Consider the following 23,133-nt stretch of genomic DNA (forward strand, 5'->3'; position numbering starts at 1 on the left):
TCACCTGTGAACAGAGGTGGTTTTATGTCTTCCTTCCCAAGCTGTGTATGTTTTATTTTTCTTGTTTTCCTGCACGAGCCAGTGTAACAGTAGGTATGTACGGTCCGCTGCCGAAAAGCAGTGGTGGAAGGGGCGCGTGGCCTTGTTCCTTGTTTCCTTCCCACTGGGAAAGCTTTGACTTTCTCACCGTGGAGGTGATGGGAGCTGTAGGTATTTTGTGGTGTTCCTTAGCAAGTGGACACAGTTCCCCTCTGTTCTTATTTTGGGAATCTTCATCTTGAATGGGTTAGAGTTTGTTAAATGCCTTCCCTGCATGTGTTGACACGCTCCTGGGATCTCTCTTTGGCCTCTTGACGTGGCAAGCACGGGTGTCCAGCCAGCCTTCCATGCCTGGGTGAGTCCCGCCCGGTCGTGGTGCGCGGTGGTTTTCACACGGTGTTGGATTTCCGCTCCGCGCCAGGTTGTCGAGAGTGTTTGCGTCCGCGTCCGCGTCCACGATCCCGGCCTGTACCTCTCCTTCCTCCTTCCTTTGGGTGTGCGGTGATGCCGGCCCCGTGGGGAGAGGAGCTGCACCCTCTGCTTCTGTTCTGTGTTTCTGGAGCCAGGACGTGCACAGGCAGAGTGGGACCTGGCTTCTCTTCCCTGTCTCCTGGTGCAGTTTCTTCTGAAATTCTCTGCCGGGGCCCCCGTCTGAGGCTCCCTGGGGTCTGCCGGTCGGGCTGAGTGTGCGGGGAGTCCAGTGGGTTTCCATTTCCAGGAACTTGTTCCCGCGCGGTCCCCACATCTGCTCTTAGGCTGACTGCATTCCTAAATGGACTTCCTAAAACACAGGTTTTCGTGTTTTAAACCACTTCTTGTTTCTGGTGAGAAAGCCCCAGCCCGGAGTGTAGGAGTGGTGTCGCCGCATTTCTCAGAAACGGCCCCTGTGCTCCAGGCACGGCTTCCAGGACTCCGTTTGTAGCCTGGTTTTAGCTTCTGGCAGCTCCTCTCGGCTGCGGCGATGGGCAGGGGTGAGGCTGGGGGCGCTGCTCGCCCACTTCTCCTTCCATCGTCCTCCTTCCTTCTCTTGTCTCCAGCCGGGGTCGTGGTCGGCATGCGGGAGGGCTCCCCACGTGGAAACCGTCTCATTCCTTGGGTCTCGTGTGGGGCAGAGTGCTCACTGGCCCCGCCTCAGCCCCTGCGAGGTGGCTGCGAATAGAATTTGGCTCAAAGGACACTTGGGCACGACCTTGGCGGGGGGTGTGTGGAAGGAGCGGGCCGCAGGACGGCAGCCGGCCGTGCCTCTGCTGTCCTGTTGTCTGTTTCCAGAGGGCTCCGCGGGCTGTGGTGAGCGTGTGCTGACTGATGAGCACCCACGTTTGGCGGGAACTTGTGTCCTGGATCTCGTGAGGCCTTCCCAGCAGCTTTCTGTGGCTTTGACCAGGCGTCCTCGTTGGCGGACGGAGTCCTGCTTCTGTTACTTAAGAACCTAAGAGGAAACAGAGCCAACAGGAGTCTAAAAATAGCCCATGTGCTTTTCCAAGCCCCAGAGCCTGCTTGTGCAGGCCAAGGACCCCGTGTGGCCGCCGCCTCCCTGTCCTGCAGCTCAGCGGTGCCCGGGCGCCAAGCCCTGCCTACCCACCCCCGTGCCTCCTCCTGTCAGAGCCCCGTTCCCTCCTTCCACTCGGCTTCTGCTGGCCGGGCTGTCTCAGCTCAGGGTGTCCCCTCCGCCTGGGAGACGCTCTGTCCAGCGCCCCGCCCAGGCTGGCGTCCAGGCCCCCAGAGCCCCCACAACACAGTAGCCATGCTGTTCACGATGCGCCCCGTAGGGTGGGCCTGGCATGCAGCGGGTCTCGAACGTCAAGAGCCTGTTACCTTGGGTGGCTGTGGCCTCGTGGAGGAACCACGTGGGGGCGGTGCCAGGGTGTCTGTGGACCTGCGCCGAGGCACTTCTTGCACTCGGGGGCAGGGGCCTCTCTCTCCAGGACATGTCAGGGCCTCCCCCTGGGCACCTGCCACCCCTCCAGCTTTGCCCACGTCAGGATGGCGCCTCTGTGGTCCTTGGGGTGGCTGGGCCACATCAGCCGGGGCCCCAGGCATCTCAGAAGCACTGGCCCACCTCCCCTCTGGTCTTGGGCTGGGTTGGGTCACCGGCAGGCGGCTGCTGCCAAGGGACAGGGCCTGGGGGTTCGGCCGAGCTGGACTGTGTCTGTGGACTTGGGGCTGCTCCTGGGCAGGTTCGCCGAATGCCAGGGTGTGTCCGTGGGTGGCGCTCGCGCACCTGACTTTGGGTGGGGCCAACCTCGGTCTCTTCGTTCTCGGACGCTGTGCTCTTTTCCCCTGACTGGAGAGCGTGTGTGTTCCGTGCAGGGGTGGGTGCAGCCTCCAGGACCACGTATGTGGCGAGCTGGGGCAGCCTGGGGGGGGGGGGCTGCACCTGGGTCCGTGCGCAGACCAGTGATCTCTGTGGCACGCGTGGTCTTGGGCACTGAAACCCTCTGCACCTGTACGTGCCCAGGGCCTTCTCCGCGTCGTCCCGTTTCTCTGATTTCTCTGTACTTGGAGGTCTCCGTGACCCTGGGGCCGCTCATGGGGTCCCTGGGCGGGGCACAGGAAGGCCACGCACCCTTCTGGCCACTGTTAACTCGGGTGCCCCAGCCCCAGCAGCACAGCCAGGGCCTTGGCTCAGAGGGTCGCAGCTTGCCCACGCAGAGCTGCTGCCGCGGGGCCTGGACGGGGAGCCGCCAGCAGGCGGGCCACATGGAGAAGTGCCTGACAGCATCCGTGTCCGGCCCGGGCCCAGGCCCAAGCGCGGGGATATGCCGGGAGGACCCCCGGGCTCAGCAGACGGTCGACCCCACAGCCATGGTTTATACAGAGAGGACAGGAAGCCAGATGAGCTCAGGGCAGAGGTGTGGGGGCCGGGGCGGGGACACCAGGCAAGAGCTTCCAGAGTCCTCTCCCCGGGTGTCCCACAGGACGCGCTTAGCTCCCCCCAAACGAGACAGGACCGCGTGTGTGAGGTGTGGTCTCCAGGGGGCCGGCAGAGACCCAGCGCCCGGTTCTCTGCGGGGGTCGGTCTCGCGGGCCCCTCTGCCCGGCTTGGGCCAGGACCCCAGACTCCGGGAGGGGAGCAGGCGCTCAGCCCGAACCTCGTGTCTGCACAGACGGTTCAGGGACCCGAGCCCCCCGGCAGCGAGGGTGGTGGGAGCCCGGAGTCCGGTTCCAGACGCCGCCGAGGGCCAGCCTTGCGAGCCGCCCTCTGGGGAGGGAAGTCTCAGGCCCGCCGTGCGAGCTCTCTCTTGCGGCACCAGTAAGACTGTGGACTCGAGTCACTCCTGAGGCCTGGCAGGGCTGTCCTCGGGAGTGTGGCAGATTCAGAAAGCTCCACAGGTTGGAGAGGATTCAGAGATAGGACAGCTGGGATGTGGGCAGCCCCCCACAGTGCCTGAGAGTGTTCAGGTGGACCTCCCCCTCTCCCCACCACCCGCGCCCTGCGTGGTCGTCACGTCACGTACACTTGATACCCTGGGTGGTCTCTGTGCGTGCGCCGGAGGGCGTAGGACCGGTTCCTGGCCTGGCACACGGCCTCCGCACTGGGTCAGCAGTGCTTACTGGACCGTCTCTGCTCAGGGTCTTCTGTCCCTTTCTGAGCGACAGCAGGCCGAGTGCCCCAGTGGGCTCCTGCCGTCTTCCTGAGGAGAGTGGGGGTTCTTGTCACCTCGTGGCATCTGTAGGGTCGCAGGTGAGGACAGTCACCCCCTCCTTACCCCCCACCCCCACGAGCCCCCTTCCTGTCCGTGGATGAGCCTGTTCTGGACGTGTCACTCACGTGGACTCACACCCCGTGTGGCCTTCCGTGTCTGGTTCCCTCCCTGACGGTCGTGGGCTCAGGGTCCGTCCCCGGGGCTGCACGTGTGGGCGCCTGGCTCCTGTTCTTGGCAGGGGAACGCTCCCGTGCGCGGTGGATGCGTTGATAGGCATTTTGGATTGTCTCCGTTGTTGGCTCTTCTGAGTCCTGCTGCCGAGACCTCGCGTGTGCAGGTTTTGTGGGGATGTATGCTCTCGCTTCTCCTCGGCCTCCACTGAGGCCTGGTGTGATGGCGTTTTTGAAGAACGGTAGACTTGTTGGTTTGCTGAGTGCCACAGCTCGGACAGCTCGGTCACGAAGAACCGGGTGCGCAGAGAGCAGGCATTGAAGGTGTGGATGGGGCTGTCAGGTGAGCGGGCGCGGGAGGCCGGGCTCAGCCGCTGCACCTGCACTTCTGTGGTACAGAAAGCAAGCCCGGCCTTTGCCGCGTGCCGGGCCGGCACTCTGTGCCCCGGGTGCCTCCCGAGGGCACGACCACTGTTCTCCGCTGTAGCCGTGGCCAGCCGGCCCACGTTCTGTCCAGAACCGCCAGCAGGCTGGGAACCACGCGTGGACGCGCCCCGGGCTCGCCCCCGGCTGGCTCAGTGTGGCTCTGCAGCGCGTCCTCTGCTGGGGCTGGACCCTCCGGAGCCACCACTGCCTCGGTCTTATGTCGTCCCCTCTTCCGTGACAGCGTTCATTTCATCTCCTCTCCGCGGGCGGGCGGGCAGGGCGCGAAGCTGGGTGAGGCCTCCTGAGTCAGTCTCCCTCCTGTTTTTCTTTCAGCTGGAAAGAGGCGACTTTCTCTCAGAAGAGTGGAGAGAGCGGATTGCCAACACAAGGTAGGGTCTGGCCGGGCGTGCGCCCCTGGGGAGGGTGCTGGCCGTGGGGCGAGCTGTGGTGCGCCTGGGAGAGGTGGCTGGCGAACTCCTTCTCTCCCCGTCCTTCGCCTGTAGCTGAGCAGGTGGTCCGGGAGTCAGACCCAGGGCCCCAGGGCAGTCCCCCGGCTGCCCGTCAGGAAGGGCCCTTTCCGGCTGTCTCGGCCCTGCGCTCAGCGTGCAGGTCCTTGCTGTGTCCGCACCTCCCCCAGCCGGGTGTGGGGGCAGGGCTGTTTCTCTGCACCTGCCATGGGGTGGCGTCTTGTCCCACGCATCTGGGGTGCTGCAGTTTTGCCCACACCTTCCTCTGGACCCGCTGTGGGCCGGAGCTGGTCTGCAGCCCTTCCCCTGACCTCAGGCAGGGGTGTGCCAGTCAGCTGGAGGCTGCTGGAAGCCTGGGGACCCAAGAGGCGTTGCACAGCCCAGAGCCATCTTCCTGGGGAGAAGTCATTCTTGCCGACGGTGGCCCACTGTTTCAGGGGACCTTGCCGTCTGGCTTCTCTCTGTCTTTCCTTCAGGCGCATGCTGCCTGTGGCCCCGTAGTCCCCACTGACTCCTGGGGGCAGGTGGGAACTGGGCACTGCTCTTTCCAGAGCCTCTCCCTTTGTGGCTGTCCCACGAGGAGTCCTCATCTGAGTTGGGTCCACTCTGCTCTCCCCTGCTGGCCAGGTCTTCCCCCTTGTCCTGAGAGACTCCTGCTGACCCCATGGGCATCCCCGTCCGTGGGGGTCTGGGGCTCTCCAGTGCCGGCCAGCAGCATCTGGGCCAAGGTGTCTCATCTTGTGGTCACCCTGGCGATGTGAGAGCTCACGGGGAGGGCACCGTCCCCTGGGCCTCGTCTGCCCCTTGTCCTGCAGGCAGAGTGGGAACAGGCCTTGGTGATGGGAGAGCATCCCCTTGACAACCCCTCGGGTGTTCTGCTTCCCGGCAGGGGCGTCCCCTCCCCTCCCAGCCCCCCCCTTTTTTTTTTTTTAAGATTTTATTTATTTGACAGACACAGGAAGAGAGGGAACACAAGCAGGGGGAGTGGGAGAGGGAGACGCAGGCTTCCCACGGAGCAGGGTGCCCGATGCGGGGCTCGATCCCAGGACCCTGGGACCATGACCTGAGCCAAGGGCAGACGCTGAACGACTGAGCCACCCAGGTGCCCCTTCCAGCCCCTTTCTTATTAGGGACTCCATTTCTGCTTCGGACTCCTCGTGCATGAGATGGGAGGGGCGGCTGCCTTCGGAGCATCAGAGCCGTCCCCAGGGCCTTTGCTGGCTCATGTCCTGCCTTCCCAGGCTCTGTTCCCGAGTAGGGACTGGGACAGGCCAGCCTTGCTCTCTGTGGGAGCTCTTTCCGCCCGGCTGTCTCGTCAGGGCTCCGTCCCTTGGCTCCCAAGGACGCCTGCGCCTCAGCCTAAAGCCTCCCGTCCTCAGCTTTGTGGTGCGGTGGGGCAGGGAGAGTGCACTGGGCTTGATCGGTGTCTTTAATGATTCTTCCCTGCTGCTCTGCCCACCGGGCGTCTGGTGTCTATTCTCGCTCTGGTCAGGTCACCCGTGACTGTTCTGTTTCCTGGTTGCTATGATGGCTTCCAGAGTCTCGATTTTAGACTGTCGAGACTCAAAACAAGCAGCGAGGGGATGGCCATCAGCCCAGTCTGTCTTTTGTCCCTTTCAAGAGAGGACGTAAACACTCTGTCCGCAGTTCTGCCCCCTGGCCCAGGTCTTACCTGGAGGCACTTATGTGGGAGAGAAGGGCCGCACAGCTGGGTCGGGAGCTGTCTCACCTGTGGGACTTGAGATGACCCAGCTGACGGCTGCGTGGAGAGTGTAGCCATTCAGAGAGGGCCTCGAGTGGGCACGAGCTGGGCCCGGGCGGGCAGGCAGGGCTGCGTCTCCGCGCGCCCAGAGTGGGGCAGCAGCCTCCCCGGCCGCCCCGGTTGGCGTGTTTGGACCCAGGCTCCTGGGTTGTCCGGTGCCAGAGCGCGTGGGAGGAAGGAGAAGGACTCTGCCTCTGGTCCTGCAGGTCCTCAGGCGGCTCCCTTTCAAATGCAGCCTGATGGGGTCCTCACACCTCTGTCCCCAGGTGACCTTTGTGCCGTCCACATTCCCACCCCAGGGACGTCCTGGGGGCAGGCGGGGACCACCCACCCACCAGTGCAGCCGGCTTGTCCCTTGGGCCCCGCGGGCCCCGGGTCCCGTCCCCGGGCTGGGGGAGCTGATGGAGGAGGCGGTAGGCGTGGTGTGCACTGGAACTCTACACGTGCGGAAATGGAACCTTCATTTTACTCAACTGGAATATTATTTTGCAGTGTTATATTTGTGAATAATTTTGCCTTTGGTCCTGAGGTGGATCACCAGCTGAAGGAGCGGTTTGCGAACATGAAGGAAGGTAACGTACCCCCTCTTCACCCTGCCCTGTCACGGTCAGCATGTGCTCCTGGCGCCCGAGACCCACTCGGGTCTGTCTGTGGCTCCCGCACTGACCGCAGGGCCTGGGGCCCTTGTAAGTGCTGACAGCCCTCCACGTGCGGGCCGGGCGGAAGGCCTCAGGCCCGGGAGTCTGCTGACGGCGGTTCTGCCCCCTGCTTGCGGGCCGGGTGCCTCCCGGATCAGTATGCGCGGCGGGGCCGACTGGGCCTCCCGCAGGCAGGAGCTGCCAGTGGGCCCGAGGGACCTGGGGTGGGTGGCCACATTAACAGGTGGGCTGCAGGCCATCCAGTCACACTCAGATTCCCTGGAGACAGCCAATAACGTGTCAGTACAAGCTCATACTGAGGGATCACTCACTGTACCTGAAATTCAGACTCGACCGGCGTCCTTATTCCATCTGGTGACCCTAACCTGGGGGCAGTGAGGCCACTGGGGTCGTCCAGATGGGCCTCCTTGGCTTTTTCTGGGATTTTCCTGTGTTTGGGCCCCTCTCAGCCCGGCCAGAGCTGCCCCTGCCGCCCTCGTCTACCTTCCTGTCCCTGGTGGGGGGAGGGAAGGCCCCTTTGCGTCGTGAGTCTCAGACTTGCAGCGGAGCTGCTGGGCACAGCTGTGGGGGACGTCTTGGAAGGAGCTCGAAAGCCGTGCTCTCGTTCCCCAGCTGGGCTGTTGCCCTGGGAGTCGGTTGGCATTTAGGTAGGATTGTGTTTTCCTTGTGCTTGTGGAGGCTTCTAGATTTGGAATTGTGTGGGTGGTTTTGTAGAGTGAGGTCCTATACTGTATCTGGCCTGAACCTTCTAGGGAAAGGTTTGTTTTCTGAATCTTGGCAAGCTGAGACTAGGGGCCGGCGCACTGGCATGCAGCCTCTCAGCCGACCTTGCGACCTGGCCCAGCAAGCTGCTCCTTCCCGGGAGCACTCTGCTGTCCCTGGCTGCTCCTGTGGCCTGTGGTGCACCGGAGGGTGGCCGTCCTGAGTGGTGGCCTCAAGAATCCCTCTGCGCCAGAGGTGTGTGTGCCGTGGGGCCCCGTGTCTTGCTCCCACAGCCGCCCTGCCGGCTGGACGAGGGAACGTGCACCCTCGGGCCCCAGCTTAGCCGCCGGTAGGGGAATCAGGCTGTGGCCAGGCGCCAGGCAGCGCAGCTTAGTGTCTCCTCTCGCTTTGCTGTGCCTGAAGCCCTCGTGCACTTGGAACGTCAGGCAGAGAAGACCATCCAGTCTAGAACCTTCTAAGTAGGTGGGAGTGAACTAGTTTGATTTGCACGCCTTTCAGGCCTTTGTAACTGCCGCGCATGTGCTCTGACTCAGCACAGGAGAGCCCAGCGAGCTCCTGGGGGGCAGAGAAACATCAGCCCCTTCTCGCAGGTGCCGGTCACTCTGGGCGCTGTCTGGGGCGCACGGGCCGGGCCGCAGTGGGTCCTCCCGTCTCTCCCATGATGAGGGCCATGTTGCCTGGTTGTTTGCTCCCCTCGGTCTGCACCCTCATGCCTCTTGCTTGTGTGTCCTCACTGAGCCGAGAGTCAAGGTTCTGGCTGTTTCATTTCTTATTTTGTCCACGTGGAGAAAGTCTCGGGACAGTGGAGGGCCCTCTGTCCGGCTGAGCTCGGTGTCACACTGAATCCGAAGTTCTTGGTCATAGCCCACTGTGTTTCAGGATCGAGATGGACCCACTGCTTGTGGGTCAAGTCCTCCAGCCAAGGGCTCAGACCCCAGTCTGTGGACTTCCCTCCTCCCAAACGCCCGGGGTGAAGGGTGGCCAGGCTCTGGGTCTGCTGCTGCCATCCTCATTAGAGCTCTGCCTTGGGTGCCCGTCCTTCTCGGGTCCTCCTGGCTGCTCCTGTGGCCTGTGGTGCACTGGAGGGTGGCCGTCCTGAGTGGTGGCTGGCCATGAACGTGGCTGGCCTCCCTGGTCCTCAGGGTGACATGCTCTGTTGGAGGAGCAGACCACAGGCTGTGACCTTACTGTGGGCATCGGCCCGCCTGGGCCCTGTGCTCAGGGGCCTGGGCAGGAAGCCTCGGGCAGTGCCCTCATCCTCGACCAGTCACTGCAGCTCCTAACACAAGTGCTAAAGCTGCTGGGTTTTCTAGGCTCTGCGATGGCCTGGAGGCGGCCTTGGTGCTCCTAATCCAGGAGAGCCCAGCACAGCTTGGTGCTCCTAATCCAGGAGAGCCCAGCACGTGGGCTGGGTGGCTGGGTGCTCCTCGGGATGGGGGTGCCCTGGCCGGCAGGTGTGTTTCTTTTCCATTTGGTTCTTTCTTCCTCCTACCGAGAAGTATGGCTTCTGAGAGCGTGCACCTACCCATCTGCAGTGTTTCCTACGGCGCGTGCTGGGAGCTCCCTCATGAGCCTCCCACTGTGCGTCTTTTCCTCCTTAGAACTCGGCACATGGAACCTCTGCTGTCAGCGTGGCCGGCCCGCCTGGCAGTCCGGTGGTGGGACTTCAGGGTTTGCCTTGGCCACTCACACTCGCTTGTGACTGTGGGACTCGTCCGCACAAGTACCGAGATGGCAGAGGGGGCGCATGTCCTCGCCGATGGTGTCCGTCCGGTGCTGGCGTGACCCCCAGCTGGGAGCTCTGCGGGGCAGCACTGTGGGGCCCAGAGCACGTTTGTCCACGAGGGCCGCTCGTGGGACAGACTTCCGTGGGGAAAGCGTCTCCTGGTTTTGCTCTGACTTGTGGGAAGCGGATGGGACTCAGCCGTGCTGCTGTCCCCGTGGCAGCTCCTTCCTCCGCCAGACGCCGTTTTCCTTCCGTTTGTGTATGTGTAGCTGTCCCCCCACGAAGGGCAGTAACTGGTGTTTGTGTTTCAGGTGGCAGAATCGTGTCCTCGAAACCCTTTGCGCCTCTGAACTTCAGAATAAACAGCAGAAACTTGAGTGGTAAGAAACTCTCGCTGCTGAATTACTGACATATGTGATTTTAAGCATCTGACGTGTGTCAACGTGGGGCCTGTCCCCCTGGTGCTACTCACGTCAGGGCAGGTCGTTCTCTGTGGGGGTGTCCTGGGCGCTGTGGGGGTTTCAGCAGCACGCCCGGCCCCACCCCCTCGGTGCCAGGAGCACCCCTAGTCCTGACCACCACAGACGTCCCCACACGTGGCCCTGTGTCCCCTGCGGGCAGGGTGGCCCGGTGTGGAACTCAGAGGGACAGGTTTGCCGAGCGCTTCGCGTCCCTGTTTTGATTGGCCTGAGCAGGCGGCGGTTGCCTGCGCAGGGAGGGCTGGTGGCAGGGAGCCCGCGGCAGGAGCTCAGCCGGGCCCCTGGGCCGGGCCGCATGGGCCTCGGGGGCTCGTGACTTCTCGGGTGCTGCTGGGAGGTCCTGTCGCCACATTGTTTTTAAGTCGTCCTCCAAGTGCTTTCCGATGCCCCCCGCCCCAGGCTTGTCGCTGTTTTCCTCGGACAAGCCCCTCGGCGTAGCCATGCTCGCCTCTGCGACCCAGCTTCCCCGGCCCAGGGGCGTGCTGGCGGCGGCTGGGGTGGTGAGGGACTGCAGCTCCGCCCCTTCCTGCCTCCCTGGGTCTGTCGTGGAGGGCGGGAGCCCCCGAGGCGTGAGGCAGCCCAGAGGGCGCTGCCTGCTCAGCCCCTGGGTGCAGGGGGGCCTGAGCGTGGCCTCTCACTCGCAGACATCGGCACCATCATGCGCGTCGTGGAGCTCTCGCCCCTGAAGGGCTCGGTGTCCTGGACGGGGAAGCCGGTCTCCTACTACCTGCACACCATCGACCGCACCATAGTGAGTGCCCCGCGTGGGGGGCCGTCCAGCTGGCCTCAGCACGGATGGGGGCGGGTCAGGAGGCTGGGGGCCCTGGTCTGTCCTGCCCTCTTTGTCCTCAGCCCTCGTGTGGGGCAGACCTTGTCTCGAGGACGCGTGGAGCGGCGGCTCTGCCCTGCTGTCAGAGGCCTCCCAGGAGCCCGGGTTCTCGGCCAGGCCCGCCGCGAGGCTGCTGGCTCCATGTGGGATGGCGCCGCAGGGTCTGCACGGGCCCGCACGGCAGGGTCCCCGGGCAGGAGCGCGTCCCCTGCCAGCCGTCCGTCCGGGAGCCACCGCCGCGCTCTGCGCGTGCCTGGTGTCCGCGTGCCCGGGCTACTGCTTTCACCCCGACGGGGCTTGGGGCAGACTTCTACTGAGACTCTGCCTTGTGTTTTCTCTTTGCATTTTCAGCTTGAAAACTATTTTTCTAGTCTGAAAAATCCAAAACTCAGGGTAAGTGTGTGTTTTCCTTTGCCTTCATGACGTGTGTGCGCTGCGGGTGGAGGGCGCGCCAGTGCAGATGGGGAATGGGGCTGGCCTGAGTGACGGGGGCCTGGGGCCCACACGCTCACCTGCCTCGTCTTCAGCAGCCTCGGTGGCCACAACTCTTGGGCACGTTTTTGGGGAATGGGTTGAATGAGTCTCTGAAATGGGATTTGGTGATCTGGTGAGCCATGCCGAGGTCCGGGATGGCGAAGAGCCCTCACGCTGTCCTGACCCGAGGCCCGAGGCGCAGAGGGGCTGGGACGCTCCGAGTTGCTGTGCGCGGGGAGCCGGGAGTTGGGCTCCCACGTCCCTCCCGCTGCCCACTCTGGCACTCCGTCCCGCACCCTCACAGCCACCTCAGACAAGTATCCAAGCAAGAGAGGCCCCCCCAGAGATGACTGGCTCCAGCCACCCGGGGTCCCGTGTCCTTCCTACCGTGTGTAGGGGCACTCGGGTCGTAACGTGCTGACCAGCGCCCTCACCCCCTGGAGCCGGCCGGCGCCGTCCTTCCTCTTACCGCAGTGTCTCAGGAGGACGGCGCTCTAGCGCACGCAGCCCCTCGGCGTGGGCAGGCATGCCGCCAGCAGGGGGGAGATGACCATCAGGCGGCTTCTCCTGCCCCAGCCCCAGGGTCCTGTGCCGCCCGTGGTTGGAGGGCGGCCTGCTTTCCGACAGAGGACGGGGGTGTGCGTGCGTGCACGCGCTCTCGGGCTCCTCTGCGCTCCACGGCCTGGCCTGTGCCGGACAGCAGGCCCGGGCTGCGGACACCGCTGGCGCTTGCTTTCCAGGAGGAGCAGGAGGCGGCCCGGCGCCGGCAGCAGCGAGACAACAAGAGCACCACGGCCACTCCCACCAAGCTGCCCGAGGGCAAGGCCACCGTGCCCGCGGACACCCCGCTGGTGAGCGCTCGCCCCGCGTCCCCGCGGAGGGAGGCTCACGGGGCTGGATGGGCCCGCCGGTGCTCCCCTGACGTCCCCCACCCTCCGTCTGCTAGGATTCCGGGGCCGAGGAAGAAAAAGCTGGGGCGACCACCATCAAAAAGCCGTCACCCTCCAAAGCCCGGAAGAAAAAGCTGAACAAGAAGGGGCGGAAGATGGCCGGCCGGAAGCGCGGGCGTCCCAAGAAGATGAGCACCGCGAACCCGGAGCGTAAGCCCAAGAAGAGCCAAACTGCACTGGACCTCCTGCACGCCCAGGCCGCGTCGCAGACGGCAGCGCCCTCGCCGCAGGGTGAGCCAGCCGCGTGCGGGCCCCGCGGGCGTGCAGTCTGCCGGTCCCAGCGCACCCCTTGCCGCTCTTCCTTGGTACGGCGGGTGGGGTCCCTATCCTGTCCCCGGCGGCAGTGAGGGGGGAGGAGACCGCCGGGACAGCACCGCGTGCTGAGTGGCTGAGTGCTCATGTTCAGACCCTGCTGGGGGCACACTGGGGCGTCCTCACACCTGTCTGCACTTGGCTGGGCTCCCCGAGAGCGAGCCCCAGATGGCCTTCCCATCATCCTGCCACCCCGGGATCTGATGGGGGACCGCACAGAGGGGACACGGCTCCCGGGCATTTCTTAGATCATGTGGGGATTCGAGTTTACTTCTCGGAGTGCCGAGACGCGGTGTCTGGTGGCGTGTTCAGTCTCTGTGTTAACAAGCTGGCCGGTTCCCTGAAGCAGGAAGCTTCCAGGGCACCGGCCTGCCGCTGACATGTGGCCGCTCTTTCCCCCCGCAGATGCGTACAAGTCACCTCATAGTCCGTTTTATCAGCTACCTCCCAGTGTGCAGCGGCACCCCCCCGACCAGCTGCTGCTGGCACCCACCCCGCCCGCACTGCAGAAGCTGCTAGGTGAGCCGCGCCGGGACCTCGCAGGCCTGCAGGGGGTGGGGGGCTCTGCTCCCCCCCGGGCTTCTCCCGCAAGCCCCAGTGCTGCCACCGCCAGCTGGGCCCACGTGCTCGTCTGCGGGCGGGCTTCTGCCCCAGGGCACACGGGGCCAGGACTGGGGTGCTGCCGCCCTGGAGGGGGTGGGGCCGGGGAGGCTGCGCCGTCTCCCCAGCACCCGGGACGCCCCCAGAGAACCACCCGGCCCGTGTCCGCTGCGCGGGGTTGGGAGGGCCGTGTCGCGGGTGAGCTTGGCCCCCGGTGTTGCTGAGCTGAGTGCGTACGTCCTCACGCTGCTGGGGTAGATTGAGCGGCTGCTTATCTCTAAAAATTGGGTGAAAGAAACCCTTTTTCACATCTTGGGAGCTGCCGGTTTTCTCAATTCAACGTCGGTAACGTGCTTCCCAAGAAAATGGGCGGATTTACTAACGGGAACCCACGTGGTGTTGGAGGGAAGAAGACATGGGGTGGTGGTGGCAGGTGCTGTGAGGGGCACCCAGGGTGGGGACCGAAGGCCCCGGCATGTCGGCAGGCTGTGAGACGGACACTGCAGCAGCCTCTGGGGGTGGCAGCTGCCCCCCGCTGACTCATTTCTGAAGGCCTCCCCTCCTCCTTCCTGCTGGCCTCAGTGGGGTCACGTCTGCACTAAACTGGGTATTTGATCTCTTGCAGAATCCTTTAAGATTCAGTACTTGCAGTTCTTGGCATACACCAAGACCGCCCAGTACAAGGCCAGCCTGCAGCAGCTGCTGGACCAGGAGAAGGTGAGCCCTGCCCCGTGCCCCCCACCTCTTGTCCCCCAAAAGGTGCCTTGGCTCTAGGAAAAGCAGCAGTCTCTTCTCAGGCCCGCACACTGTCCCTGCTGGTTCCAGAAAGGCCACGGGGTCTCACTGCTCACCACGGGGTCTCATTGCTCACCAGGGGATCACGTTCTTTTTTTTTTTTTAAAGATTTTATTTATTTATCTGACAGAGAAAGACACAGCGAGAGCGGGAACGCAAGCAGGGGGAGTGGGAGAGGGAGAAGCAGCGGGGTCACGTTCTTAACCAGCAAGAACGGCTGAGGGGTGTTGGCCTTCTGGGCCAGGGCGTGTCCAGCTGAGCAGCCCCCTCAGGCCCTTTGTGGGGAGGGACGTGGTGGGGACAGGGCCTTGCCATCACCACGCGCCGTCCCCCCAGGAGAAGAACGCCCGGTTGCTAGGTGCTGCGCAGCAGCTGTTCGGCCACTGCCAGGCCCAGAAGGAGGAGATCAGGAGGCTCTTCCAGCAGAAACTGGACGAGGTAGGGGTGCCGGAGACACACCTGCCGCCCTGGGCGCACCGGCCCGGCAAACAGCCCCGAGGGCGGGATCCGGGTGGGGGGGGGGGACGAGGTAGGGGTGCCGGAGACACACCTGCCGCCCTGGGCTCACCGGCCCGGCAAACAGCCCCGAGTGCGGGATCCGGGTGGGTGGGGGGGACGAGGTAGGGGTGCCGGAGACACAGCTGCCGCCCTGGGCTCACCGGCCCGGCAGACAGCCCCGAGTGCGGGATCGGGTGGGTGGGGGCGGGAGCAGGGTGCAGGCCCCAGTGCTGAGAGCTGGAAGGACCTTCTCCTTTCCGGTGCTTTGACGTTTCACGTCTTCTGACAGAGGGATGTAGAATGTGTGTAGTTGGAGGGCTGCTGGCTTGGGTTCGTGCCCTGGGGGCCAGCCCCTTGTTCCTTCTCTGGGTCACTGTAGGTCCTCTCTCTGACTGCCATCGGCCGCCGCCCTAGCCCTCCCCTTACTGCCCCCAAATGGCCCCCAGCCCCAGTCCCTGGCGGCTCGGGCCCGCTGAGGCCTCCCCCTGCCCTTTGCCTGCCATTCCGCGCTCCTGCATGAAAGCCCACCTCTGCTGTCGTGTGTCCACAGCTGGGCGTGAAGGCGCTGACCTACAACGACCTGATTCAGGCGCAGAAGGAGATTTCGGCTCACAACCAGCAGCTGAGGGAACAGACGGAGCAGCTGCAGAAAGACAACAGGGAGCTGAGAAGCCAGAGCCTGCAGCTGGTGGGCCCCTGGGAGAGGGCGGGCCTCCTCGGTGGCTGGGCCTGCAGGCTGTGGTTCTGGTGTGGGCCCTGGACAGAGGACGAGAGGGTGCTCGCCAGAGCCCAGGCATCCTTGTCGAGCACGAGCTTCCCGGGACCCCCTAGTCTGCAGCGGGACGTGGCCGTGCATTCTTTCCCTGGGCTGTCAGAGCACATTGGAATCAGCGGGGCCCACGACCCTCCAAAGGCTCTGACGCCTTCACTAAACGGGGCTTTCCAGGCGGCCCAGGCTTCGATACCCTCTGCCACCCCCACAGCCCCCGTGCCAGTCTCCTTAACCAGCCCTTGGGCCAGGGTGCAGATCTCTTGGGCCTCACCCCCCTGGGGACCAGGGCACACTTGCCGGGCATGCAGGAGCGTCACTTGTAACGGGGCCTCCGTGTCCCATCCTGCGGGCACCCTCGCTTTTCTTCCTGTGGGTGTTCTTACAGGGGAACCCCGGTCTCCTCCCTGGGCTGCCTCCTCAGCCTGGCCTTCTCTCAGCAGTTTCCGTTCTCCGGGCAGACAGGCGCTCGGAGGCACCTGCCCAGACATCGGCTGTGTCTCCCCGCAGAGCCCAGGTTCTGCCCTCCGCTGAGCGGACAGCTGCCCAGCCCACCCTCCCCACAGCTGTGCGTGCTCCGGGGCGGGGGTCTGCCCGGCTGGGGCTCACAACCGTGACCTCCCTGTCCCCACAGCTCAAGGCTCGGTGTGAGGAGCTGAAGCTGGACTGGTCCACGCTGTCGCTGGAGAACTTGCTGAAGGAGAAGCAGGCCCTGAGGACCCAGATCTCCGAGAAGCAGAGGCACTGCCTGGAGCTGCAGGTGGGGGCTGGGGCCGTGGGGGACTCTCTGGGCTTCCGTGGCGGCGCCATTAGCCGTCCCCCCCGGAGCTGTCCTGCTGCCAAGGACAGGGGGTTCGTTGTGGTGTTGCAGTAACAGCCTGGATATCCCGGGCATCCCTGTCTCTGGCCCTCAAAGGGGAGCGAGGGGCTTAGCATCTGAGTGGCCCCACTTGCTCCCAGAGCGTCTCGGGCTCCATTCAAAACCTAGGATTTCCCCAGTGCCCCTTACCGAGCCGTTTGTGAAGCTGCCCGTGAGGAGCCTGGTGCTTGCGCGGGAAACTGTAAGAGCTTGCACCTTTTGCCAAAGTCAGCTGGAAAACAGGGCTGGGAGGAAGGAGAAACGGACAGGTCTGTCTCCTCTCGAGGCTTCCCGGAGCTGGCTGACCAGGTGTGTAGCCTTCCGGGGACGGCAGGACCACGGCAGGGTGTGCGGCCATCGTGGGCGTCTGGAAGCTCCGTTTGCAAGGCTGTGGCCTCCTGTTGGCGTCTCCCCAGCCTGGCTTCACCGTGAAGCCCGCCTGGTCACCAGGCCCTCGGGGTTTTTTGGGTGTTTTCTTGTTACAAAACGACACCACCACAAATTGTTCTGCACCGAAGACTCACATTAAGGATATTTGTTAAAGACTTACTCCCCAAAGTGGGTCTGTGAGTGGTTTCCGGTCTCGGGATCCGGGGCCACGCTGCTTTCTGAAGGGTCGTGGCCCAGGTGAGCCTCTCACAAAGGAGAGGCTTGCTGCCCTCGATAGCAGAGCCAGGCCTCGCTTCTGCGCTCACGTCTGTGGGAAGCCGTTTGGGTGCTGATTCCTCCGTGGAATAAAGGCCCGTTCGTTCCCGCAAAGCACAAGCAAAGCAGACAAGCCAGAGAAAGTGCCTCGCGCCCCGGGCGCCAGTGCCAGGGTTTCTCGGGGTGGTTAATACGTGGTCTCCTTCGGCGCAGACGGGGTCCCCGCACCCCGTTCCCTTCCCCCGAGCGCACATTGGCAGTTCGTTCGGCTCTTGAGACCAGCTGTTCCGTCCGTCGGCGCCAGTGCTTCCCGCCCCGTGCTGGGCGGTTGGGTGCTCTGGCTTCCCCGTCATACACAAAGCTGGTCTCTGTCCTTGTAGCCGCTCTGAGTGTGCGTCCGCCGCGCTTTCCCGGGACGGTCCCTTGGCTGGGTTGCTGCGTGCGGTGGGGCCGGCCTGCCCTCGGGCGCTTGGCAGAGGTGTGAGCGGGCCTCTGCGCCGAGCAGCAGGCCTGACCCTCCCCTTGCCTGACAGATCAGCATCGTGGAACTGGAGAAGAGCCAGCGGCAGCAGGAGCTCCTGCAGCTCAAGTCTTGTGTGCCACCGGATGATGCCCTGTCGGCGCATCTGCGCGGGAAAGGCACCCTGGGCCGGGAGCTGGAGGCCGACCCCAGCCGGCTGCATCTTGACCTGGACTGCTCCAAGTTCTCCCTGCCCCACTTGAGCAGCGCAAGCCCAGAACTCTCCATGAATGGCCACGCGGCTAGCTACGAGGTGTGCGGCGCGCTGAGCCGGCCCTCGTCCAAGCAGAACACTCCCCAGTACCTGGCCTCCCCCCTGGACCAGGAAGTCATACCCTGCACCCCCAGCCACAGCAGCCGGCCGAGGCTCGAGAAGATGTCGGGCCTGGCCTTGCCTGACTACACCCGGCTCTCCCCGGCCAAGCTGGTGCTGAGGCGGCACCTGAGCCAGGACCACGTGGCCAGTGGTAAGACGGCGGCCAGCGAGCTGCACCCGCGGTGAGTCTGCACTTGGAGCTCACTAGCCCTGCCCTGGCACCCGCGGGCCACCTTGGGGTCTTCTGAGGGAGCGCTCGGTGGTTTGGAAGAGATTCGGGATGTTTGCTAGGCTTGGGCCACCAGCTCTAGATGCAGACCCGTGGCTGTAGCCGCTCCCCAGAGAAGGAACCAGGGATGTGTCTTGTTCCAGAGCTGAGCACGCCAAGGAGAACGGCCTTCCGTACCAGAGCCCTGGCATTGCAAACGGCATCAAGCTGAGCCCTCAGGACCCTCGACCCTCATCCCCCATGGCCTTACAGATGACAGGGGAGAGGGGCGGCGAGAAGGTGCGAGCAGGGCCCAGGCTGTGGGGGGTGCGCAGCGGGTGTCCTGAGCCAGGCGTGGGGTGTGTGCTGCGGCAGAGCCCCTGAGGGGCCATCGCCCGTAGGAACGGGAGGGAGAGAGCCCGTGGGCAAGTGATGGGCGTGGGGGTCCTGGAACTTCAGGAGGCGGAGCGTGGCGGAGATGGGTGGGTGTCCCAGGACGAGGGACTGCCTCCTGTGCTGGGAGGGTCCCCCTGGCCTTCGGGTGGTGCCGGGGGCCTGGCGTTGCCGGTCAGCAGGAGCGAGGCCGGTCTGGTGTGTGTGCAGGGCGTGAAGGAGCGCAGCTATGCCAGCACTGGGGAGGCCATCACCAGCCTGCCCGTCAGCATCCCACTCAGCACCGTGCAGCCGAGCAAGCTGCCCGTCAGCATCCCTCTGGCCAGCGTGGTGCTGCCCAGCCGCGCCGAGAAAGTGGTGAGTGGACGCCGGTCGGGGAGGGTGCCGGCCACCTAGTGTGACTGGCCCAGGCCCTCGGGCTCCAGCAGTGTGCGGTGCCTGCAGCGCGTGGGTAGGCAGAGCGGGGTGTCGTCTTGTTTTTTCCCCGCAGGACCTAGTCCCTTTTTGTTAGTTTGCATGCTGGTAAGTGTGGGGCGTACCGCAGCGCCCCAAGACACACACAACCCCGAAGTGCAGGGTTCGTTACAGTACTGTTTTCCCATTTTGATCTCAGGCCTGTTTTTGTGGAAGGAGGTGCGTGCGGGTGGGGAGGGAGTCGAAGTCGGATTCGGTAGAAGCACGAAGCCCGTCTCCCTTCGTCCCGTGAACATGGCGCGTCTCGCGTGACGCGGGCTCGGCTTTGCTCTAGTTGAGAGACGATTCACATCCAGTCCCCCGGCTACAGTGCACGGTCTAGTGTAGTGGCGTTTAGTACAATCAGAGTTGTGCAGCCGCATCTGCGAGTCCACAGATACGTTCACCCGCGTGCACGCACACCCCGTGGGGCCTCCTGTGTCTGGTTCCCTCCCTGAGCGTCGTGGACTCGGGGTCCGTCCCCGGCTGAGTGACACGTGCGCGGACAGACCACATCGTGTTTGTCTGTTCATCTGAGGGTGGACATTTGTTGTTGCCACTTTTGGCCGTTAGGAATCACGCTGCTGTGAGTGCGCGTGAGCAGGTTTTGTGGGGGTGGGTATCTTCACCCCATTCCATGCAGGAGTGGAATCACTGTTTGGATCATAGCTGCAGCCCCTTACAGCCGTCCCTGCTCCCTTCGTCCCCAGCCTGACGTTTGCTGTAGCCAGAACAGTCCTTTGGGACCCGAGTCAGACATCTGCCCCTCTCCTTGTCAGAACCTTCTGAGGGCTACCCACAGTGCTCAGACCCTGAGCAGGTCATTTCCCCTTCTGTGCGCCGGCTCTCACATGCCTGCCGTTCTCCCTGCCCCAGGCCCTTTGCACATCCTGTGGCTTAGGTCCGGGACTCCCTCCAGTCCTGGCTCAGCTGACAGCGTGTACTTTTTTCCACAGAGGAGCACCCCCAGCCCTGTGCCGCAGACCCGAGAGTCCTCGTCCACACTTGAAAAGCAGATGGGCGCTAATGCCCACGGCGCTGCCAGCAAAGGCCTCACCCCTGCTCCTGCAGGTCAGAGTGCTCCTCTTCCTCCTGGGTCCCTGCCCCTGACCTTTCCCCCAGGGCCCAGCCCTCCCCAGCCTCTGCTACTGCTGCTGGAAGGAGGAAGAGACCCCAGGTCTGCCAGGCCAGGCTCTGAGCTGGCTCCCCTCCTCCCGGCCGCAGGGTCCGAGCTGCATCCGGGCCATCGGCCTGCAGCACAACGAGCCCTTGGGGTTAGGGGCCCTAGGCTGGGCCTTGGCACGTCTCAGGAGCCTTTGGCCGTTTCCTCCCGACGTTCAGCCCAGGCACTGTGCCCCACCCGGTTGGTGGCGTCCTTGTGGAGCTGCCCGGTTTCTAGCTGGGTTCTGACTCTCCGTCAGAGACTTCTGATGGTTGCTGGCAGAGGCCCCCGCAGATTTTCCGTACAGGGCCAGGCGGCACACAGCTCCTCGCTGGCATCGGGTCTCTGTCCCAGCTGTTCAGCCCCGTGGCGTGGGGGTGCCGGTGACGGTGTGTGGGCGGGCGGCGTGTGCTGGTGAAAGTCCTTACACCAGCCGTTGGCCAGACTGCCAGGCCCGGGGGCTAGTCGTTAGTGTGCCGACCCCCGTGTTGACCCAGGGAGGGCAGGTCCTGCGTCTGGTGTCTGGCACACCATTTCCTCTGGGGTGGGGAGGGCTTGATGGCAGGCGTGTGAGGAGGCCACGGACCGTAGTGAGCCTCCGTAGGGGGAGGGGCTTGGCCAGGTCCACCTGGGGTTGTCGGGTTCTAGCGCCAGCAGTCATCTTACACCCAGAAGCGGGACGGAGCCACGTGTCTGCCTGGCCGCCCGGGAGCCCCCAGGGCTGGCACAGCCGTGCCCGGTCGCTGGTGCCTGTGCCCGGTACTCGACGGAAGCACATGGAGGGCGGGTTCCCGGGTGTGGAGCTTCCTCACCATCTGCGCCCCAGGCAGTGGCGTCCTTCCCTGAGAAACCCCGTCCTTCCTGGCAGGCTTCTACGCGGGCTCAGTGGCTGTTAGCGGGGCCCTGGCAGGCAGCCCGGCCCCCCTCGCTCCTGGAGCTGAGCCCGGCGCCTTCGATGAGGTCTCGGGCTCAGGGAGCCTGTTCGCCAGCATGGGGCCCTGCTCCACCCCGCAGCACCCGCCCCTGCTGCCGCAGTCCCGCGGCTCCGGCGCAGCCTCGCCTGCTCATCCGCTCTGCGCCAGCCCCCGGCTCAGCAGTGCCGCCCAGGGCCCGCTCCCCGAGGCCAACAAAGGGGACCTTCCTTCCGAGGCCGGCTTTTCAGATCCCGAGGGCGAAGCCAAGAGGAGGATCGTCTTTACCATCTCGGCTGGTGGCAGTGCCAAACAGTCGCCTCCCGGCAAACCCAGCCCTCTGCCCACGGGCGCCCGCGGGGACAGTGGCCAGGGCCATGGGCCGGACAGCCGCAAGCGGGGCAGGAGGAAGCGGGCGGCGGCTGGGACCCCCAGCTTGAGCTCTGCCGTGTCGCCCAAGCGTCGGGCCCTGCCGTCCGTTGCCGGCCTTTTCACGCAGTCTTCAGGGTCCCCGCTGAACCTCAACTCTATGGTAAGGCCAGGGCTGGCTGGGGGGCAGGGCCGCAGTGGGGAGGGCATGCCGGCTCCCCTGGCCCACGCAGGTGCCTGCAATGGCATCTCGCGTTCCCAGCCACGGGCCACCTCCCTCTGAGGGCAGCGGGCCGGCTTTGCCGTTCCCCAGCGGTCTGAGATCCAGTGTGGGTCTGGGTGGGAGGGACCCAAGCGAAGCCCTGGGGTGTCGGTGCTCGGGGAGCCTGTTGACAGGCTTGTGCTGTGTCTGTGCTGGTCCCTCAGGTCAGCAACATTAACCAGCCTTTGGAAATCACGGCCATCTCGTCCCCCGAGAGCCTGAAGAGCTCCCCTGTCCCTTACCAGGACAACGACCAGCCGCCCGTTCTCAAGAAGGAGAAGCCGTTGAGCCAGACCAACGGGGCCCACTACTCCCCACTGACCTCAGACGAGGAGCAGGGCTCCGAGGACGAGCCAGGCAGCGCCAGGCGAGTGGGGCCAGGCGGGGTGGGCCAGGGGCATCCACGGATGGGGCTTCTGGGAGGAGAGGTGCTTGTGATGAGGTCGCCCTCCCAGGGCAGGGCCTGGGCGAAAGACAGGCAGTGTCCAGCTACTGTTAGTTGATGGGTGCAGGGGCCCTGAGCGTGGCCGCTTCCCCCTTGGGCCCCCTCAGCTGCTGTCCGCAGTCCCACAGAGCGGCCGTGCTCGAGTGGGCAGTTTCCCAAGACTGTTAACCTTGACTTGGTGAGAAGCTCCTCGGGAAGGGCCTGGGCGGTCTTTCCCCTCGAGACGTCACATCCAGGGCAGGGCCAGCCCTCTGGGCCTAGAGCCCCCGGGACGTGGCGTTGCTGTGTCCGGTCTCGCTCCTGGTGCATATGTCACCTGGTTAGAGCAGACGAAGGGCACGCAGGCGGCCACAGCAGGCAAGGGCCCGAGAGAGCAGAGTTCCCAGTTCTTGTCGACACTGCACATCTGGCGTGTTTGGTCACGAGCAGTATTCTTTCCTGATACGTAACAGCTTTATTAGATCTAATTCATGTAGCGCATTGCCTGTCTGGAGAGTGCAATCTAGTGGGTTTTGGTATATTTATAGAGTTGTGCAAACATCACCAGTGTCAATTTTATCACCCCAGAAAAAAGCCTGTATCCCTTAACACAGACTCCGCAGCCCCGGCTCCCACCCTCTCCTCTCTGTCTCTGTGGACGGGACTCCTCTGGGGACCTCCTGGGACTGGGGTCCTGTGGGATGTGTCCTTTGGGTCTGGCTCCTCTCGCTGAGCCCAGTGTCCTCGGGGTCCCTCCGCGTCATGGCAGGTTTCAGGGTCCCTTCCTTCCTGAGGCTGGAGCGTGTTCCCGCGTGGGGACGGACCGCACACATTATGTTCATTCATTACATGCTGATGGACACTTGGTGTGTCTGGTGTTGAGCTAATGGGGATAATGCTGCTGTGAACTTTCATATACCTCCTTTTGCTTGAAAATGTTTTCAACTGTGGCGCCTGGGGGGCTCAGTCGGTTAAGTGTCCGACTCCATTTCGGCTCAGGTCGTGATTTCAGGGTCGTAAGGTGGAGTCCCGCATCGGGCTCCACGCCCAGCATGGAGTCTGCTGGAGGATTCTCTCTCTCCGCCGTCTGTCCCTCCTCCTGCTCATGCGGCCACGTGCACGCGCCTGTGCACGCGCTCTCTCTCTCTTGCTCGCTGTCTCTCAAATAAATGAATAAATCTTTAAAAAAAGAAAAATATTTTCAATCTACCCAGGAGTGGAACTGGTGGGTCAGACGGTAACTCTGTGTTTAGTGTTTTGAGGAATCCCCGGATGGTCTTCCACAG

At 64.0% G+C, this 23,133-nt stretch overlaps 1 protein-coding gene across 4 annotated transcripts in view; it reads left to right on the forward strand.

Annotated features, from left to right (window-relative positions):
- Positions 1-23,133, forward strand: part of DOT1L (DOT1 like histone lysine methyltransferase) — a 64,349-nt gene that overhangs the window by 34,675 nt on the left and 6,541 nt on the right. For all 4 annotated transcript variants that reach the window (XM_032394516.1, XM_032394520.1, XM_032394517.1 and 1 more), the window contains 18 exons: positions 4,616-4,671; positions 7,004-7,083; positions 9,931-9,999; positions 10,743-10,849; positions 11,279-11,320; positions 12,142-12,252; positions 12,348-12,582; positions 13,069-13,182; positions 13,889-13,980; positions 14,395-14,496; positions 15,107-15,244; positions 15,960-16,085; positions 17,363-17,847; positions 18,038-18,173; positions 18,477-18,623; positions 19,676-19,790; positions 20,750-21,324; positions 21,588-21,790. In XM_032394516.1, the coding sequence (XP_032250407.1) occupies positions 4,616-4,671; positions 7,004-7,083; positions 9,931-9,999; positions 10,743-10,849; positions 11,279-11,320; positions 12,142-12,252; positions 12,348-12,582; positions 13,069-13,182; positions 13,889-13,980; positions 14,395-14,496; positions 15,107-15,244; positions 15,960-16,085; positions 17,363-17,847; positions 18,038-18,173; positions 18,477-18,623; positions 19,676-19,790; positions 20,750-21,324; positions 21,588-21,790 (2,933 nt within the window). The remainder of the gene's footprint in view (positions 1-4,615; positions 4,672-7,003; positions 7,084-9,930; positions 10,000-10,742; positions 10,850-11,278; positions 11,321-12,141; positions 12,253-12,347; positions 12,583-13,068; positions 13,183-13,888; positions 13,981-14,394; positions 14,497-15,106; positions 15,245-15,959; positions 16,086-17,362; positions 17,848-18,037; positions 18,174-18,476; positions 18,624-19,675; positions 19,791-20,749; positions 21,325-21,587; positions 21,791-23,133) is intronic.

The sequence above is a fragment of the Phoca vitulina genome, unplaced genomic scaffold, assembly GCF_004348235.1.
Source record: "Phoca vitulina isolate PV1807 unplaced genomic scaffold, GSC_HSeal_1.0 scaffold81, whole genome shotgun sequence".
In the NCBI taxonomy this organism is placed as follows: Eukaryota; Metazoa; Chordata; class Mammalia; order Carnivora; family Phocidae; genus Phoca; species Phoca vitulina.